Here is a 20,935-nt window from a genome sequence, read left to right as displayed (position 1 = left end):
TACTACATACATTCAGACATTAAAATTGATACATAAATATTAATCTATTAAAATTACATTGATTTGTCGTTATCCTATGGCCTATGGCCCCACTCTAGGCTATGCCTGTCAAGTGGTAGCCGGATTTGTAATTCGTTAACCTTTAGTTAAGAAAAAACTAATCTAGTAGGTGATTGCGATACAGCGAGGAAATGCCGCCAGCATTGTACAATACCTCAGGGGCCTATTTTAGATTTAAGTTGGTTATTAATTTATTTTAGTAATACCACTGTATATATCTTATTTGTAAATAAAATACTTATAGGTGATGTACTATTACAACACATTACATCACACGTAATTAAGGAAATACAGTTACTGATACTTGGGGTAGCTCCAGTCAGCAGTTCCTGCAGCAAGGACTGGGAAAAATAGACGACAAGGGGGAGGCGAAGTTGAGGCGAAATAGAACTGGGTGCTCGCATAACTCTGGCGATTCAGCCTAATCGGTATCCAGAAGATATCTCTCATCGCAATATTGTTTTTTTCATCACAACTCTTATTTCTCAGTTCTTGCTAACAACTGTAATAATTCACATTACACTAAACTTGTCCCAAATTAATATTTTGTTACGAAACACGGTTACGGTTGCTCAAAACTTCGGGCATAAAATCCGCTTCCAGCACGAACGTTTAGGTTAAAACTATTAACTTAGTTTCGTGGCCGCTTAGCAGCAAAACGGGCATGGAAGGTATTTCATTTCAGCTGTGTAAGTAATTATCGTTTCCAGTAATTCAAGAAATATCTTGAAAGTGTGGTTTTCATTGAAATGTAATTAAATTAAGGGAAAATAGAACAATGATTATTGTTGAAAAATACCCGCCGCAATTTATTTGTTTACAACAATCCAGTCGACGGTGAGAATTATATCCAATGTTGATTATTCTTTTGATCTTGTTTTCTACTTGCCCTGTGGCAAAATTTTCGATCGCTGAAATTGTTTGGGGACCTTATACCATATCTTGACTTAAACAAGTTGAAATCTAGTCTACAGATTATGTGATATTATTTATCTTGCTTTACAAATGATTCTTATTAATGGATATTTTAATTCAGAAGAATTAGGTTAAAAGTTTTCTATATAAGATTATTATAAACAATAAATAAAAACAATAAATAAAAAAATACAACTAGTAACTAAATGCCTACTCGAAACTCGATTCGGATTGTCCATTTCGCTCAGACCTGTCCGTGCAAGTATTGGTGTACGCGAAACGCCCGCGGGAATAACAGCTAACTGATATGATTCCAATATCATCCTAATATCGGTTTCATGTCAGGTGCACGTTCGAATTGGCCTGTATCTTATTTAGTCGGCATTTTACTTGACTATAGGAAAATCAAAAGGAAAGGCTATAATTATTAAAAGTATGAAGTACTGTAATATATGGGTATAGGAATGTTCGTTTGTTTGGGTAGTAAAATGTCTTTCACCGTGCCGTCGAAACTACAAGTATTAAGTTGATTTTAATGGGATGTAAATCGATTTATTTTAGGCCCTGGGGGACTAGATACATTTTTAAGGGACTATTGTATAGAAACATACAGGCCTACTCGGATTTCGAGATAATCACAAGATCTAGAGACGATTTAGAGATCAACTAGACCTACATTAGATATCGACTAGATGTGACTTGGATATCTAAGTCATAACTTGTCGAAATCGTTCAAGAGGACCAGAGGACTCCAGAATTGCGGAAACGTCAAATTTTACATATCTATCTTACAACTATCTTTAAATTATCCATATCGTAACTTGTTGAAGTCTAGTAGAAATCTAATTAATTTTCCGAATCGAGCCGATATTATTATAATAATACACAACGACAATTGTAATTTACAATTATTTACTTATAAACAATCCCGGTCCGATTCTAATATTAATAAACATCAGAATTTCTGAAGAAACGAACAACTGTTACATTATAATAATTGCGTTATAAAGGATTGACCTTTACTTAAGGTTAATGATAATAAAACCCGAAGTTTTCCGAAACTCCAGCCCTTTAAATCCTCATCTTGCTTTAACTAATTTAAGATTTCACTCCGAACCTGTTTTTCTTGAAGGAAATTGCCATGGGAAGGTTTTATGCTCTCCGGAAATTGATTTAGAACGACACTTGAACTGTTCGTCTTTCTGGATAATCTTTGTTGGGAAATAGGACTAAGGTAATATTGTATGTTAAAACACGCTGCACAAATATGAAGGTAGTGCAATGATTTCAAATGTTTTTATTAATAACTTTTTTTGCAAAATAGGTAGGTACCTATAGCTTTTTTGGTTTATAAACATTATAATCTAATTATTTGGGGGAGTAAAAATTGGAATAAGTCGCATGTTAACTTTCATTAACTAGCTTTTGTAATTGTTGTTATTTATCTATCTATCTTTCTAATATCTTTAAACGAGCAATTCTTGCATATATATATATATATGCATGCCGGATATTTTAGTTTGATACAGGTACTCGTAACTATTAGAATTATAATAGAGTTTGTTCAATTATTTTCGGTTTTTGTGTAAAAAGTTGGTACCCGTTTTATAACAGTTTGTAACATATTAAACAAAGTGGAAATCTCTTTCTAAAACTTTAATTTCGCTTTTATTTATACGTTACAAGTTTCATTCTTTCAAGAACAACTTTTCCACCAGGAAATAACAAGTGAAATATAAATATTAAAAAGGCCTATGTTTGGTAATAATGTCTTCCTTCAAATACGCAAAAGTAAATAAACATGCTACAAAATACTCCAATATTATATTACAACGACTGAACGCAAATATAATCCTGGCGTGCTCCTTTGATCACTTGAGGATTTAGTCATCATTTGTACTTGAAATATATGTATATATTATATGTAATATATTTCAATATATGAGATTTATTTTTTATTTTAGCTACCGTTGTGACGTTTAGCATTAATTATGTTTTATCCCTTTCTTACAAATACATAACTCAAAATGACAGATAAAGACAAACGATTATTAGCTAATTGAGGCTTGTTGCCTCTGTTGATGATTAGCTAATGTTGACTATTTATGATTGGATTTACGATAGCAAATAGGTATAATATTTATTTTATCTGCACTCTAATTTCACCTAACTATATTTAAATAACCGGGCAAGTGCGAGTCGGACTCGCCCACGAAGGGTTCCGTACCATAATGCAAAAAAGGCAAAAAAAAAACGGTCACCCATCCAAGTACTGACTCCGCCCGACGTTGCTTAACTTCGGTCAAAAATCACGTTTGTTGTATGGGAGCCCCACTTAAATCTTTATTTAATTCTGTTTTTAGTATTTGTTGTTATAGCGGCAACAGAAATAAATCATCTGTTAAAATTTCAACTATCTATCTATCACGGTTCGTGAGATACAGCCTGGTGACAGACGGACGGACAGCAGAGTCTTAGTGTTTTGGGTCCCGTTTTACCCTTTGGGTACAGAACCCTAAAAATAGACATGCATGCTAAAAATGAATATTTTGAATTTGACTTACTAGATACTAACATCGACTCTTTTTAAGAAATGGTATAATTCTCCCACCTGGGCAAGACTCCCGGACCTCCCCTAAGTAGACATCAATTAATAAAAAAAAGATATTTTTACGAATATAGTAACACATAAAAACTATAATCAGAGTCTAAAATTTAATTATTTGTTCGAAGTCTTTTTTATTAAGTTTCATTCGAAGTTGGCCAGTTTAATACATATCGCTCCTTGAGAAACATACTTTGTGTCACTATACAAAATGATTTGTGCCTGAAAATTAAACTTTTCAAAAAGGAACAACGTCACTATTCGAATGGTTCTTAATTTTGTATAGTGGCACTATGTTTCTCAAGGAGTGATATTGTTTTACTTTGATTTATACTTCATAATTACTCCGTCAAATAAGTCTGATTGGTGTAAGTGCCTAGATTGCCGCAGGCTTCCTTGGCGCCTGACTGTCTGACGCCGATGTTAAAATTCCTGCTTTGTTTACATTAGCAATGTCGGAAACTAAATCAGGTATATTTTTGATTAAACATCTTAAATGTAACAATTTCGGTACAGCGTAGTTGAATATAAAAAATATTTTTTTTTGGGTCAACTACATAACTGCTTCCACTACCTATGCTGAGTTTCGCGTAATATTCCCCATTGAAATCGGATATAGGTACATATCCAACAATCCTTCATCAAAATATACGCAAATTATCTATTATATCTGTGTATTGTTTGTGTAAAGTGGCATAATGATTTCCAATAAATTACCTGCGGCGTGCTCGGTACATCGGTTATGATCGAGTCACTTTCAGCTGCTCAATTATTTTGACAGTAACATGCTCCGCGGTTTTCGTCCTATCATTTTAATAATCAATTTGTTAATATTTTATTAATAATTAATTACAGAGACGTAGATGGATTAACTCTTATTTGTTATGCTTTTATTGTAAGCAAATATGTACCTACTAGGTAAGTACTTTAACTATGTAAAAATCTAGTTATGCACCTATTGTGCTTTTATATTTGTTTTTTCATCTACTTATTTTGATCTTGACGCCAAGTCACAATGTAAAGAGTTAATATACCTAGCACAATTTTATTACATTTGATTTTAATTAATTCTGTCACACACATAAGTAGTGGACTTCCAATGTGCCGTTGGGAAACTGTTGGATTTCCAAAATGGCGATAATTATTTTCACATTTAATAAACTTTTGCAATATTCTAAGTATTATAGTTGTCAAAATTGGTTTCCAGGCTTCGAAATTTCGAATTGAAAGTCAAATGTCTCAGCTTACTAACAAACTGACATATGGTATTATCATAAAGAATATTTTCTCATAAACATTTGCTAGACAATTTTTGTCCTCTGTTAAATTAAAGTCTGTATGCGAACACGTGATTTCGCTCCTGAAAGCCACGTCTCCATCCATCATACTTAGCCGAGCTCGAGTTTTATTCCGATTAACAATACACTTTGTTCACAGTTACGTACAGCTACAAGGGAATACGTAATTTTTCACATTTCTTTAGTCTGTGTTTACTTTTGTGTAACGAATTGGAAAATAATAAAATTAAATGGAAAGAGCAATGTAATATTTGGTTAAGATTGCTTTTATTTGGTTTTAGTTAGCGCGCATGGCGTTAGGGAGCCTCCATATTCACATCAATTATAAGTACCTACTTATTTCAGATTCTGTAGCCACTAATATAAAAAAAAGTAATTGTGTGGTTTTATGAAGCCACGATGTAAGGAATGGAATGATGAGTCTATCATTCATAAACTAGATTTTGTTTTAGAATAATATAATTCAACATACCTAATCTCACTTGCGCTAATGCATTTTCAAAGTAAATCAAGATTATACACCTATACGAATTAATAACAATAATAACACACCGCTATCCGCCCTTCGAACTTTAAGATACGTCAAATATTACGTCTAGATACGATACGATTTCTTTAAACAAAAACGGCAGTTATGACACTGACATATCTAATCCATGTTTAATAACAATATCAAAACTTCAAATTGGTACCTATATTGTTGTTAACTAACTCCTCTCGGTAACCAGCCTATTCCCTAGCATTCAAGATCTCACGCACGACTAACGCCTTGTCCTCATTGGCCGCCATTTAGTGCACCGATCCTTGAAGCACAATGTGCAATTGTGCATGTGCATCCACTTCAGTATAACATCTTATGTGTGACGCACATCAAAAGGCTAGGCTGGAGTTGGGGCGCGTTATACTGTACTCGAAATTTAACTGCTAGGTATGTAATGTAGGACTCCTATTCGACAAGCGACGTTTGACGTATCGTGTTGATCTCCCATTGATGTGGGAATAAGTTTTTGGCAAAAATTTCATTTTTGGTACAAGCTTTTATCGCTGACTGTATTTTTACTTTTATCGCTGACGGTAACTAATGCTCGAGACAATTCTAAAAACCCCAAATACAATTAGGTTTCGTTGTTTTATCACATAGTTCATATGGCCACCTCCGGTCTCCATCATCAGATCAGCTCGATGACACCATAATATTGCATTGTCACCCGACTTACGTATGTATGGAAAATTTCAGCTCAATCGGAAACCGGGAAGTGGATCAAATTTAACTTGCAAGATTTAATTACACCCAGATAGACAACGGTCAGGTGAAACTAAATAAAAGCTTGTAAAAATCATAAATTCTCTAATACGTACAATGTCATAATGTTGACAGTTAGGTGACAACCAAACCAAACCGAACCTAACCACCCCGAGTTTAGAGTTCAGTTTTCAAGATCAGTTGTCACCGATCAGTGGCCCGGACCCAAACCGTTTTAGCATAAGTGCTTACATTATAGGTACGCAGGAAAGTTTATTACTAGCCGTACCGTTAATTCTGTCGTTAAATCTAAGGTAAATATTTACCGACAGTAAAAATGACAGACATAAAATTAGAGCAAATTAACGATGATCATAAGTCATAACCGTTTGGTAAACAAGGTTTTACCAGCCCGTAGCGTTTAAGGTTTCTTTACGTGACGATCTGTAGGATATTAATAGAAAAGGGATTATTATACTTCAAAGTGTTTTGAGAGCGCTCAATTGTATGTACGAGTATTTACGATAGTTAACTTCTTATGTAATAAAATTTCAGCAAAAGTTTACCCACACGTATTTACAATTTTAATCCTTGTAAAAAAATTGTCATGAAGTGTAAGAAAAGCCAAGAGTGATAATACTCGTATATTTTATAAAAGTCACATTTTGTTGTTTTTTATTGCAATGAAATATTGCAAATACTTAAAATATTTAAAATCATGAATTTTAAAAGATGAATTAAATAACTTCATTTTATTCGTTTTAAATTATTTAGTTTAACGTATTTTTATGTATTTTGTATTATTAACACATATTGTAGTTTAGTGATGATGCACTCAACTTTAATAATTAACTTTATTGTAGGAGATATTGCAAGTTAATTAATCACACAACAAATTATAAAACAAAGAAAGAAAACGGTTCATCTGAAATATTTTAGGTAGCATGAAATGATAATTAAAAGGAAGCATTTGAAGTTATAATTAAAATCGACGCACAATTATCCTGTCATTATATCGCCCATTGAAATACAATCATATTTCACATCTAACGTAATTAATCTACCTTACACAAAAACAGCAAAATTCTCCGGAAATTAATTAAATCTCGCGCGAACGAATATTTGGAGACGAGTATGATGACAATGGTGACTAAAGAGGGGAAACAAAAGCTAGGTGTAATTGAAATTGAAATGCTGCTCGGGCGCACACAGACGACTTATAATTACTCCACTCTCGGAAGAAAAGGGCGTAAGCGACTGTGAATTTCATACTAACATACACCCTTCTTTTCAAATGGCGTTTGGGTGCAGGGTGAGATGAGCGCGCTAATTAATACGACTGTACGTTCTATGCCGACCTCGTAAGTCTTCTTAGCGTGTTGTGCAACATTCAACGTTATTCCGAACAGTGTAAAGGTATTTTTTGCATTGGATTAGCTGAATTGGCTGAAGTTTCCAGCATTGGTTAGAGTTAATGTTGCGGAACCCTCAATGAGACATTTCTAGACATGTCTGTTACCTTACTTTGAAATGCTAGTACAGTCACCTGCAATAATATGTTACTCATTGAAGGCCGCAAAAATATGTGACACGCTCTTATGCCTCTACAAATAAGATTGTGTCAGATATTTTTGAGGCCTTCGTTGTGTAACATATTATTGCAGGTGACTGTACCTACGTTTTGGAGGACTTAGTATCATCTAGAACTGCATGTTATGAATGAATCGTAACAGCACTGGAAAATGGGAAAACTTTTTCGAATTTTAAAACAATTATACTTACTGGTGATTCAGAATAAAAACATTTTCTTATTTTTATAAACGAGTAAAGTATGACTCACACTTGAACGGTCCGGGACCGGGCTGGGACGATGTGACCAATTGTCGGTTTTCTATAGAAACCATCTCACAATCACCGATCAACAACAACGGAAGTTTTTTCATTACTTACTACGCACTCGTAATATAAATTCAGTTGAATTTAATAAACAAGACTGTCAATAAATCACTGTTGAACAACTGCAAGAGTTTTATTAATTATAACTTGAGTACAAGATTCGATTTATCGGCAACATGTTATGAAATACATCACCGCCAACTTGCTCAAAGTCGTTCACTTGGCCTCGCAAATTGATTTTACTAAGTTTGATAAAGTTTTCGGTAAGCCCGTGTTAGGGTGGTGCAAGTGACAAGCGAATGGACGAGATGACATTTAATTTGCTTATTTTTCGTAAGGTCTGCAAAATGATGTTAAAAAAATATCCAAACACAAATTACATTCATATTTTGAAGGAATTTGGTCGCCGGCTTAGGGATAGGGGCTGCGATCCTCGCTCCGGGTTGTATCTGGTATTAATATTATTATTTACACTTAGTATTAATTTACACTCCGCGCTTAGAAAAATAACCTGACTCATTGAGTGCGCCAAAATAGAATTTAATTTCAATAATTTTACCGTGATTGATTGCTCTAGCTCTAGACTATATTTTCTTATTAGTTAGTTGAATAATTATCTGTAAGTGTCTAATTAGATTCAGGAGGATTAAGTAGTTTCCGCTCACAGTCCGTAGATATCGGTTCACAACTGACCGTGTAGCCAACGTGCCAATCGTTAACGCCCCGCGTTATCGTAGTCACCCCTCTCTATTACACTTCCACGCTAGTGCGACAGTGACAATTGAGTTTCGTTCACTACGGAGCGTTAACGATTGCACGTTAGCTACGCACCCTGAAGTTTTGAAGTGTTTCCTTTCCGCGGCAGCTTTATATTTGCACCAAACCACGCTGGACCAACTTCTCTATTCCTTGCTTTCATGGGAATAATAAAGCTTGAGAAATATGATTATATGTTCCTTCCTACTCGCTTTGGGTCTATTACATAATGTACTAATGGATATATTTGGTTAAACTAGCAGTTATGCTCCGCTGATTTTGTTAAATATTACTCTTGAAATGGTTTAGTTCAGGAACGGTATTTGAATTTTAAATATTTGTTATTGATATGTTATCCAGCGCATCTATTCTCGCATGGGTGAATAATCACAGAACATGTTAATATGTTTAAAATGGACATTCACCAATAAACCTTTTTATTGGAATATTCACAAAAACACTTCTTATGCCGACGAGTTGAGCAACGCTCGAGTCACGTGATGCATAGTGCCGTTTCACACAATACTTCTTACCTTCACACAGTACCTATACCTTTTTTCATACTGACGAGTATTTAAATATATTTAAAAGTTATTATTGTATTCCGTGGTCAAAAAGTGGTGTTTACATTTTTAACGGACTTAAAAGAAAGAGGAGTTTATTGGTGACAGACAGACGGACTGACGGACAAGAGAGTCTTAGTAGTAGGGTCCCGTTTTTACCCTAAAAAGGGTTGTTTCAATTCGGGATGAATGAACTCTTGAACATAAAATATTCCTTGAGATTTGCATTGGAAATAAACGCGTTTTGTTGGATAAATTAATTTTTCTTCGTTGTGTTCTTCTAGTGCTTCAGATAAAAGTTGAGATAATTGAACAAAAGGTTTTTTCGTCTTATTTATCATTTTTAATGAGCTTTCTTTAAATAATTTTCTGTTTTTGACGCCCTCGTTTATATTGAATGACTTTCATTAACACAATCTCATTCAACGAAGTGGTTTGAAACAAATTTGTTTTTGTTTTTGGTTTAATTTTTCAATTCAATCACATATAAGTATCAACATTATAAAAAAATACTGAACTCGGTTAGCGAGTAACGACTTGGGTCACTTTAAAACATAGGTATATATAACAACTTAGATATTTTTATATGCTTCTTTACCTTTATTTACAATATATTATATTTTAGTTTAGGTACCTACCTATAACAAAGTGAGGAGTGTCATAATAAACGTCATATTTTCGTAACGAATTTCGCACTCACCAAAAATCGGCTCAGACGATTTGACGCTACAGATGAACACACTACGACACAAAATACCAAGATACTATACAAGTAGGTAGGTAGGCAATATTGTACAGCAGTTCAGTAGTTGACCTGCAATTAATTTCACACGTGAATAGGTTACATTGCTTTTGATTAAAGTTCATAAACAATTCACATTAAAAGTGTTAAAATACACTACTGCAAAGAACTCTGTAGTCTTTAGTTTTGATTTCAACAATTTTAACGAAGTTTATTTATAAGTCCACACGTGTGTTCATCAGTTTCTTGTTTATTTTAATCATACAAGCATCGAAAACGTACAAAATAATCGACTACCTCCTAGTAAGTCCGAACTTGAACATGACATCGATTAAGCCTTATCGAGTTCTATGATCGCTTTGCTGCTTACCCTACAGGTCAAATAAATTACACGGGGAAATATTACGAGTTTTCTGAAATTTTCTTAATTTGATACATTGTTGTATTTCCTACAAGAAGGTGGTGGTACGGTCAGCCAAGAAAGTGGCCTACCACTTTTCGACTCTATCATCTGATTGATAGAGTCGAAAAGTGGTAGACTACTTTCTTGGCTGACTGTACTAGTGCTCGACATGCTAATGCCCAATAGATGACACCCTGCTGTCACCTCTGTTGACAATGACTTAAGTTTCAAGATTACATGTATTGGGACCGAGTCGAGCACTAGTACCACCACCTTACTATAAAATATATTTATTTGGAGGGTTCTTTACCTTTTTACTAAGAGGGGCTTACTCAAATTAAATAGTCATAAGAAATCGCTTAACACTACATAATTATATTATTGTAGTCACTGCTAATAAAATAAATGTGAAAGTAATTCTGTCTGTCTGTCTGTTACCTCTTAATTGGCAAAACCGAGATGAAATTTGGCTGAGACAGTTTGTGGCCCGAGGATAGGATGGTTTTTATCAATCATAATCATCATCATCATCCCACGAAGACGAAGACGAACTTACGGGAAGAAGCTAGTTAATTATAAGTACTTGTTTTTTTTGTTATCATTTATTATTATACTTCCTCAACAAAAAAGAAACACACTAGAACATCAGTTCTCTTATATTATATTCATAAATTCATTGGTTAAATTTTACACCGTCTAAATACATAAAATAAACACAGCGAATGGAATAGAATGATCTTTCCAATATTGATACGATTTTTCCCTTTCAGATCGGAAGCCTGAAGCAGTTCTTCCTGCTGTCACACCCAGACTTGAGCAAACGCTCGCCCAACGCCAGTATAGACTACGAGAATAGACTGAAAAATGATCCGCAGGTACGTCTACTACATTCTCACATTTTATAAGTTTTATATCCGTATATAACGGATATCAGTTCGAGAAGCAATGGTTTTGCTTTTGTATTGTCTATTTTTAGGGTTCCGTATCCAAAGGGTAAAACGGGACCCTATTACTAAGACTCCGCTGTCCGTCCGTCCGTCTGTCACCAGTCTGTATCTCACGAATCGTGATAGCTTGACAGTTGAAATTTTCACAGATGAGGTATTTCTGTTGCCGCTATAACAACAAATACTAAAAAGTGCGGAACCCTCGGTGGGCGAGTCCGACTCGCACTTGTCCGGTTTATTAATAAAAGTTCAAAATAAAATTAATTATAAACAGGTACATTTTAAAAATACAGTCAAGGAATTAAATTCCCTTAACCATTTCGTTAAATGTTGTTCGATATTTGCAATACATTAAGGTCGAAAATTGCGACATGTCAAACCAACGTCGTGCTCTAGACTAGCAGGCTCTTATGTGACAGTTTGCTGTACGATATTGAACCTTAGGTGGGTTGGAAATTAAATTCCTTGGAGCTTTAGGAGATACATTTTTCCTTGGATTGCCCAGCCACTCGATGTGGAAGGAACCCACCACCAGTTATCATAACACTACAGCAAGGTTAGGTGGATCAGACACTGGTGACAAGGCGTTTGCGGATTTTTAACATTATCATATAGGTATGTACCTACCAATAGTAAAGAAAGTCAAAAAGGCGGCAATTTTTTACAACTTTAACTTTTTTTTGACATTGACTATTTTATGAATTAATATTCATATTAACACATGGGTTCCCGGTATCTAACGGAAATGCTTCGTAGAGTCATAACGGTAACGTGTCGTGATTAGCGCTTAATTAATAGGTTAAAGGTACCTTTCGGATCCTTAGATATTAATTTTCATCATGAGTAGAACAAATTTTACGTCGGACGTACCGTTTTCGATCTACAATGAAATCAAAAACTGAAGAAGAGCAATAATATAAATTAGTTTCTTAGTTTCTTACTAAATGTTAGACTGATTGTAACAGCTCGGATATATTGTAATTTGGTTCCCCGCGATACAGGCATTGCCTAGTGCGGAGACCCCTGGTATATCTGTAACCTTTACTGAATTAAATGACCTTTATTCTTATTCTTTATTCTTTAAATAGTAATAACCTTAATCGTGGAACAATAATAAGTATTTTTACTTAATTGCAGTTTGCACTATAAATTAATTTTAATCTATGTATAAAGGTTTTTAATTCTGAAACGTTATTAAAAACACTTAAGTACAAAATCATACTAGGTAGTACTAACATGTGTAGGTAGAATATATTTTTACTACAAATTTGAAGGGCAACTCAAACTTACTTTTGTCAACTCATCAACATTCAAGAAGTCTTAAAATAATAATATTGTCGTCAGTATGAGTTATTCGAGTGGAATAAATAATGGTATCGCAGACGTCGTAACTGCTAATTTAATATTAAAAGTTATAAAAATCCATTTCACCTTCATTTACATATTTGAACTTGTAGTAATTTGTTCGCAAAGTTTGCCGACAAGCGGTTGGGTCATCCACTAAAGTTGTCTAGAAAAAATGGATCTTCTAAATTGAATTAGGTATTGAGTGAATAAGCACTTAAGCAGTCTTGATTTTGACTTTTTTGACCCAAGGGACAAAAAGTGTGCGAGAAAGAGAGCGTAAGCGAACCTTATTCTGGACTTATATGTTTTTTATAACTGCCTTAGTGAAAAAAAACTTTTATTTAAAAAAAAAACAAAAAAGTCATTTATTGTCGCAACAAAACTTACAGCAACAAATCGAACAAAGAGAAAACAAAAAAGGTTACAGGTTACATAATAAGGTTAAAGTCCAATAGTGTTGTTGACTGTAGGTATATAAAATATAGAATATATGTAATATATTTAATTAACGAGATATACAAGAAGAAGGTAATTTTAACGTGACGTCGTGTCGTGTGTACGTTCATATACACTCCATAGTCGCTAACGCTGGTGGCCTAGCGGTGAGAGCGTGCGACTTGCAATCTGGAGGTCGCGGGTTCAAACCCCGGCTCGTACCAATGAGTTTTTCGGAACTTATGTACGAAATATCATTTGATATTTACCAGTCGCTTTTCGGTGAAGGAAAACATCGTGAGGAAACCGGACTAGTCCCAATAAGGCCTAGTTTACCCTCTGGGTTGGAAGGTCAGATGGCAGTCGCTTTCGTAAAAACTAGTTGCCTACGTCTAATCATGGGATTAGTTGACAAGCGGACCCCAGGCTCTCATGAGCCGTGGCGAAATGCCGGGATAACGCGAGGAAGAAGAAGAAAGAGTCTATATATATATATAGGGTGGTTGACTGTCAAGTCAAATCAAGTTCTCTTTTTTTTTGCGACGTGTCGGAACGGTTAGCGAATATATATATATACATATATATATTTATAATGTCTCTCAATCAGAGACCCTTTGTTTCCCATAAAGTTATAAGTCATAATGTATTGTTTGTCATATTATCGTTAGTCATAAAATTGAAACCGTTAACTTTTCATTATTATCGTAAGGTTATACGTATAGGGTAGGTTAGGTTAGGTTTGTTTTATGGCAGTCCTGAAAAGTTACGCGTTTCTGAGAAAAACCAATTATGACTAACGAAAATTCGGACAAACAATACGTAATGACTTAAAACTATTTGGGAAACAATAGAGACCTCTCTCAATCTGTAGACTGGTTAGCTACTTGTGCGAAGCAGCGTTTTCATAATGGACATAATTCTCGCGCTAGTTAAGTACACAAGGTATGTAGACTAATAATAATTCAGCCTATATACGTCCCACTGTTGGGCACAGGCCTCCTCTCATGCGCGAGAGGGCTTGGGCTATAGTCCCCACGCTAGCCCAATGCGGATTGGGGGTTTCACATGCCTTTGAATTTCTTCGCAGATGTATGCAGGTTTCCTCACGATGTTTTCCTTGACCGAAAAGCTAGTGGTAAATATCAAATGATATTTCGTATATAAGTTCCGAAAAACTCATTGGTACGAGCCAGGATTGAACCCACGATCTCCGGATTGAAAGTGGGACGTCATATCCACTCAGCCGCCACCGCTTGTAGACTATAAATATATAAAATCCATTAGGAGGTGTTATGAACATAATTGATACTTAATGATTACCTCTGCTTAAAAGACTATTGATGTGTTTTGTAAGTCTGCCAATTTAAGCGAAGACAAAAAAATGATTTATTCTATATTATCTTTATCTTAAGTTGACAAATTAGGTATTGTATTCTTTGATATACTTAACTATCTTGTTCACTATTTATATTCTTATCCTTATATTGAGCTTACTGTGTACTATTTGAGGAACAAATATCATTTTACCGCTGCTAATCTAAGAACTAGTTATATTCCGTGACACGAATTGGATCACAGTTTTCGTTTTTTCTTTAAGTATAAAAGTTTCAGAAATTCCCTAGGCGGTCCCCAAGGAAATCTATGTCTTGGAATCCGCAATGAATTTATTCTAAATGAAATTAAGGTGAAACTATAGGCATTTATGTATAATTGTATACTACATAGGTGACAGTCTCAAGGGGAATATATTGAATGCATACTTAAAATCATAAAAGGAAGCTATACGCATCTACCTACGTGCGTACTATGTTATCGCAGTGGTACCGACCACTCGACACGATATTTTTTGGCTAGTTTGTAACTTTGCTTCGACAGTCTAAATCAATGGTGTCAAAAACATTTTTAGTGTCTTTTCTGTGGACAAGATAAAATAAATGGACTTTGAAGCCTAATTAGGCATGTCCAAACTTACTTTTTCATAGCTATATGATGACCCGGGTATGTCCTTAAACTACGTCCAAGGCCACCGGTGGACGGGCAGCAGCATCCCTCAAATTCGGTGTACTCGACTGCGATCGCCAACCCACCTGCCAAGCGTGGCGATTATGCCATTCACCCCCCAAAGGGGGAGGCCTATATTCAGCAGTGGACGTCTTATAGCTGAGATGATGATGGTGATGATACACTGAGAGAAAAGGATAACAAAAACACACTTAGAATTACAAATATAAACTTAATCCGGGGACAAGGAGAGTCAACTAATAGGAACAAATTGACTTTTGCAATTTCTATTAGTTCTTGCAATTTCTATTATCTATTTGTTGAAATTAGATTTAGGATTACTGAGCTGTTTGTAGAAATAAATAGTGAAACGTCTATAATTATTACTAAACTTCATTTTTTTCCCCCAGTACAGAACTGTTTTTTAATTCCTGGTTTAGTTTACTAATGATTTTTCTCTCAGTGTATGATGAAAGCCTTACTAAAATGTACCAAAACCGTTAAATGACCTGAAAGACGCCTGTTTTCCCGATCATTTTTCATCCGTTTGCTCTAACTACAGTATTTTCCTCAGGTGAGATGGGTGATGCAGCAACGAGAGCTGAGGCGGTCAAAGAGGGACCTCCAACCGCGGCACGTCATGCGGCAGTCCACTCCGTCCTTTCCAGACCCGCTGTTCAAGGAGCAATGGTATTTGGTAAGTATTTTACGGTCTTTTATAGTACGAGTACATATGGTGCTCCATTACAACACTCTGTGCTATAATAAGCACACTTACTACGTCGAAAATTTTAAAATTCTATTATGTAATGTAAAACGTTGTACGATACACGTGCGAATAGATAATTTGCAACTCGTGTTGATTTAAAACAGCCACTCGTTGCGGATTTTGCACTTGTATCGTAAATAATTTTTACACCATGGGTTAATAATGATTGTGACATTTTGTCTGTATGGGGAGGATACAAAATATTACAGAGATTTGCTAAGTTTTATGAAAAAGGGGTACCGTAAAACGGGGTGAGTAGGTTTCGCGGGGAGAGGTGGGTTATGAATGGGGAGAGAAGGTTTGAGAGGGGGGTGAGAAGGGATTTTAAGGTTACTGCTACAAAAATAATGTATTCTAATTTAAAATGGAGCTATAGTAGGTAATACGCATAATAAAAAAATATCGATACAACAATCTTCCAAAATCAACTTTGTATGAAAACCCCTCTCACCCCAAAACGAGGCACTACGGGGTAAGGTGGGTTTTCCTCTTTATCTTCAAAGTTATGAAATGTAACTACCCAAAATAAAATAAAAACTAAAATACAAACGTCCGGAACACGTATTATATACACCATTCAGTTTTCATATGTAAAAATAAAATGTTATCGAGGTTTGAATTTCAGTTTTGACCCTACTCACCCCATTTTACTGTAACACTGTCTTTAATTTAACTATTGGTTAGAGTTCCTTGGATTTCTCCAGGATCCCACCCTAGGGACCTACCAACTATGAAGTATAGATTCTTCCAAACAAAAAGAGAATTTTCAAAATCAGTCCGGCAGTCTTTGAGTAATGGGGAAACTTCTAACATAAAACAGAGACCCTACCAAAATGAGCATCTCCACCTTCGAGATTTTGAAGTCGGTTAAAAATGACCTCTGTCGGTTTTATATTGGTATGAGTTTAGCTTTAATTACCAATCTTGCTACGGTAATTTGCGGCAATGACCCAATTATTTTTTAGGGTTCCGTACCCAAAGGGTAAAACGGGACCCTATTACTAAGACTTCGCTGTCCGTCCGTCCGTCCGTCCGTCCGTCTGTCACCAGGCTGTATCTCACGAACCGTGATAGCTAGACAGTTGAAATTTTCACAGATGATGTATTTCTGTTGCCGCTATAACAACAAATACTAAAAACAGAATAAAATAAAGATTTAAATGGGGCTCCCATACAACAAACGTGATTTTTGACCAAAGTTAAGCAACGTCGGGAGGGGTCAGTACTTGGATGGGTGACCGTTTTCTTTTTGCTTTTTTTTTTTTTTGCATTAGGTACGGAACCCTTCGTGCGCGAGTCCGACTCGCACTTGCCCGGTTTTTTACTTATTTAATACGACCGCAGACGGTCAGAGGTCAAACGACGATCGTATAACTAAATTGAATTTGTGTTCTGAACCGAGTTGAGATCGTCCTCATATAACTGTCAGGGTATGTCAGCTTAGACATAAATTGGATTGTTGATTAGTAGTACATATTCAGGTTCAGATACAGAATCAAATGAAGAGTTTTTTATGTCTAAGCGATCCAATAAACAAATATTTGAAAATATTCTCATAAAAACGAACATCTAACAACAAGGCGTAAGATACAAAGCGCTGTACAGACAGAACACACAAAGATACAAATATGGCACAGAACAGAATAGGCTAACAAAGGCGCGCTAAGCCCTTTTGAGGGATCTCTTCTAGTTATCGGAAAATGCCTTTACATACTTTCTTAAAAGATTGAAAGATTAATCGGCTACCAGCAAAACTTTGTTACCTCAATATATTTAAAAAATCGGTTCAGCCAAACGCGAGATAATCACGAACAAATATACATACATACATACATACATACGGGTTAAACTGAGAACCTCCTTTTTTTTAAGGCGGTTAAAAATAACTATCTAAGCCAGAATTTTGATTAGGTTAAGGCTTTTGCTTAATTATTTTTATACGTAGTCTTAAGTTTCATGCCCAAAGGGTGTCATCACGGGCCTATTTTACCATACTATCATTTGACAACCTTCCTGACGTTTCTTCAACCAGAAACGTCACTTTTGACACTGATATATGATATCCATTACAAATCCAGATTAGATTCACAACCTATTATTACAATCTGAATATACCTGGCACAATTTACCTCCGACGTCATGTCAATTTCAATACCATTTCGTATTTAGGTATATTATATCAAACAAAGCAGTCGATTTACTCGTCCTCTACTAGGCAATTGAAGTTAATAAGACAACTATTAAGTTGTTTTATTTGATATTAGTATACCCCAATGAAGACTAGTGTTGGTAGGAATTTGAGTCTGAATTTAAAGAACTCAACTCGTTTTGACGCGACTCCGCGCTTAAAAAACTTCTGAGTCTTACTCGTAAGTCCCGAGTCGAGTCCTTTATTTGAGTCTTTTTAAGAGCAACTCAAAAGAACTCAAGCCTCCGAATAAAGACTCCATGAACAATTTTATGGGTTTTTCCTAAATAACAGTAAAGAAATTAGGCGATATTGTATGATTTACGTAGGTACCTAATCCAAAAATTATACATAAAGACAATGCATTTCAAAAGTGTTTCAAAGGACTCAAGTCACTACAAAAGGCTCGGCTATTAAGTTGAAAAGAACTCGAGTTAAGACTTAATTATAAGAGTCTGGTAAACTGAGTCGAGTCTTGAGGGCTCGAGTCCCACCCAACACTAACTTTACTGGAAGACGCTCCCGCATTCCCGTACCCATGAAATGCTGCACGCTGCCGGATAAATCTACATGATTTATATTCGTGACTTGTTCCGAAGATAAATTGCCCTTCAGATGATTCATTACAATTTGGAAGTATTCGATACTTAATCCCAAACGTGTTGGGGCTTAAGTTAATTAACTGTATAGGTATATATTATGTTTATATACACAAATTGCGAATTTAGTGCAAAAGCAAACGGAAGGCCGGTGAAAGCTAATTGTCGGTGGGTTTCATCTAGATCTAGCAAAATAAGATAGATATACTATAGGTTTGCGCCATTCAGTTTTACCTAGTTTTATGGACCATCTTTGGGATTTTGAGAATTGCATTCTTTGTTGAATTCTATTGCCTACCATTGTGTTTCCTTTCCTGACATTTCTTTAATAGTAACATTTGATAAAACACCACATCGATTTTAAGGGTTCCGTACCCAAAGGGTAAAAACGGGACCCTATTAATAATTCCACTGTCCGCCTGTACCTCTGTCTGTCAGACAGTTGAAATTTTCACAGATGTATTTCTGTTGCTGCTATAACAACAAATACTAAAAAGTACGGAACCCTCGGTGCGCGTTGATTAGTCCGACTCGAACTTGTCCGGTTTTTTATTACTAACTCAACTCGATTGAAGTTATAATACATTCATTTATACGTACGTGGTGCAAGCAGGGCGAAGGATAGAGTATTTACGAGTATATTAGGTAAATACTTAATAATGTATACGCCTTTTACTCTTTTTCAAAAACGTAATACATCTAACGTTTTATGTATGTGTCTTTATTATTTGAACTTTACTTTATACCTAAATTAAAGGAGTGAATGATATATATTTTCTCCACTAGGTACATTTATAGAAAACTGTAATTAGTAACAGAGCGCTAATTACTATTTTAAGGTAAACATTACCCTGAACAAAGTATTAACAGGCTAAATAAATGCCAAGAAAATATCTATTTTCCGTCTCGACTAACTCTTTAGTAAGATAGTTTCAATTAAATTCAGGAAAGCGTCTTGTCTTTGTATTAATACATTTTAAAACGAAAAATACTTTAGAACTCTCTTCTTTAAAAGGCTATTGTTGTGATGAAGCATCGCTTTAAATACATTTTGCTCTATTACTTCCGGGAGGCATTAGCGTTTCTGGTTAGTGAGGTAACCAAACTAGGTACATCTACTACTATAGTTATTTATAAATCACACAAAATAACTCGGTAGTAAATGCTATATTGATCTGATTACGTTCGCGGGGAAATTTATATGAAGCCTATAGTTAAAAGTTTGACCTTATACCTACACGATTTAAATAGGTTATCCAATAGTTAATAATATAAGTCTTATTGTGAATCAGCCAATTTTACTTACTAATGTTATTGCATTTTGCTCAAGGAGGAGTTTTGCAAATTTAAATGATCTGTATAAGCTCCAATTTTAATATACCAATATCTAAATTTCAAAAATATTATCATAATATTTATGGATGGACGTAGTTTAGCGAAAAGGATAAACCTGTAAAATTTGTCGTATAAGTAAATTAATGGTTTTCTTTATTGCCTGAACTCAAATTTGATTGACAGTATTTTATGGGTTCCTTTTCCCTAAATTACGCCTGAGTAGATATTAAGGAACCAATTAATCCTCGTACCCATTGCCTGTAAATTAAATATGTACTCAACTTATTGATTTGTTGCCACAAATTAACTATTGATTAGGTTTCCACACGTGAGAGCCGAACTTCTAAAATAATTAAGTTTGATTATTCCCAAATTGGTAGTTTCCGAACCCGAGTGCATAGGACGTAGTTCATTGTTATCCCCAATTCCGGGTAACGGCCTAATGTAATTGCGCTATTACCATCACCATTTGTGTAGACTCTTTTGTTTTAATCTTTTTGGCGTTCAGTTTAAATAGCACAAACTATACGTTAAAACGTTCCAAATTGCTAGGAATGCTTCCAACGATTTTAGGCCAATACCTAGTTTTATTTCAGAATGGCGGGGCGGCCGACGGTCTGGACATGAACGTCGGCTACGCGTGGAGGAAGGGATACACGGGAAAAGGGGTAGTCATAACCATTTTAGATGATGGCATTCAGCCCAACCATCCAGACTTGTCGCAAAACTACGTAAGTGTACTTTTATAGTACGATGAACTCTTACTTTGCGAAATTTTAATGCTTTTGTGTAACTGCCGCACGTGCAAACATAGTTGCGATTCGTATTATTCC

The 20,935-nt window shown here is 35.2% G+C and overlaps 1 protein-coding gene across 1 annotated transcript in view; it reads left to right on the top strand.

Annotated features, from left to right (window-relative positions):
• LOC134669622 (furin-like protease 2) overlaps nt 1–20,935 on the top strand; it is a 29,945-nt gene that overhangs the window by 1,337 nt on the left and 7,673 nt on the right. The window contains exons 2-4 of the mRNA XM_063527278.1: nt 11,252–11,356; nt 15,786–15,908; nt 20,699–20,833. Coding sequence (XP_063383348.1) covers nt 11,252–11,356; nt 15,786–15,908; nt 20,699–20,833 — 363 coding nt within the window. The remainder of the gene's footprint in view (nt 1–11,251; nt 11,357–15,785; nt 15,909–20,698; nt 20,834–20,935) is intronic.

This window comes from Cydia fagiglandana, chromosome 12, assembly GCF_963556715.1.
Source record: "Cydia fagiglandana chromosome 12, ilCydFagi1.1, whole genome shotgun sequence".
In the NCBI taxonomy this organism is placed as follows: Eukaryota; Metazoa; Arthropoda; class Insecta; order Lepidoptera; family Tortricidae; genus Cydia; species Cydia fagiglandana.
This window is presented reverse-complemented; position numbering and strand designations above follow the sequence as displayed.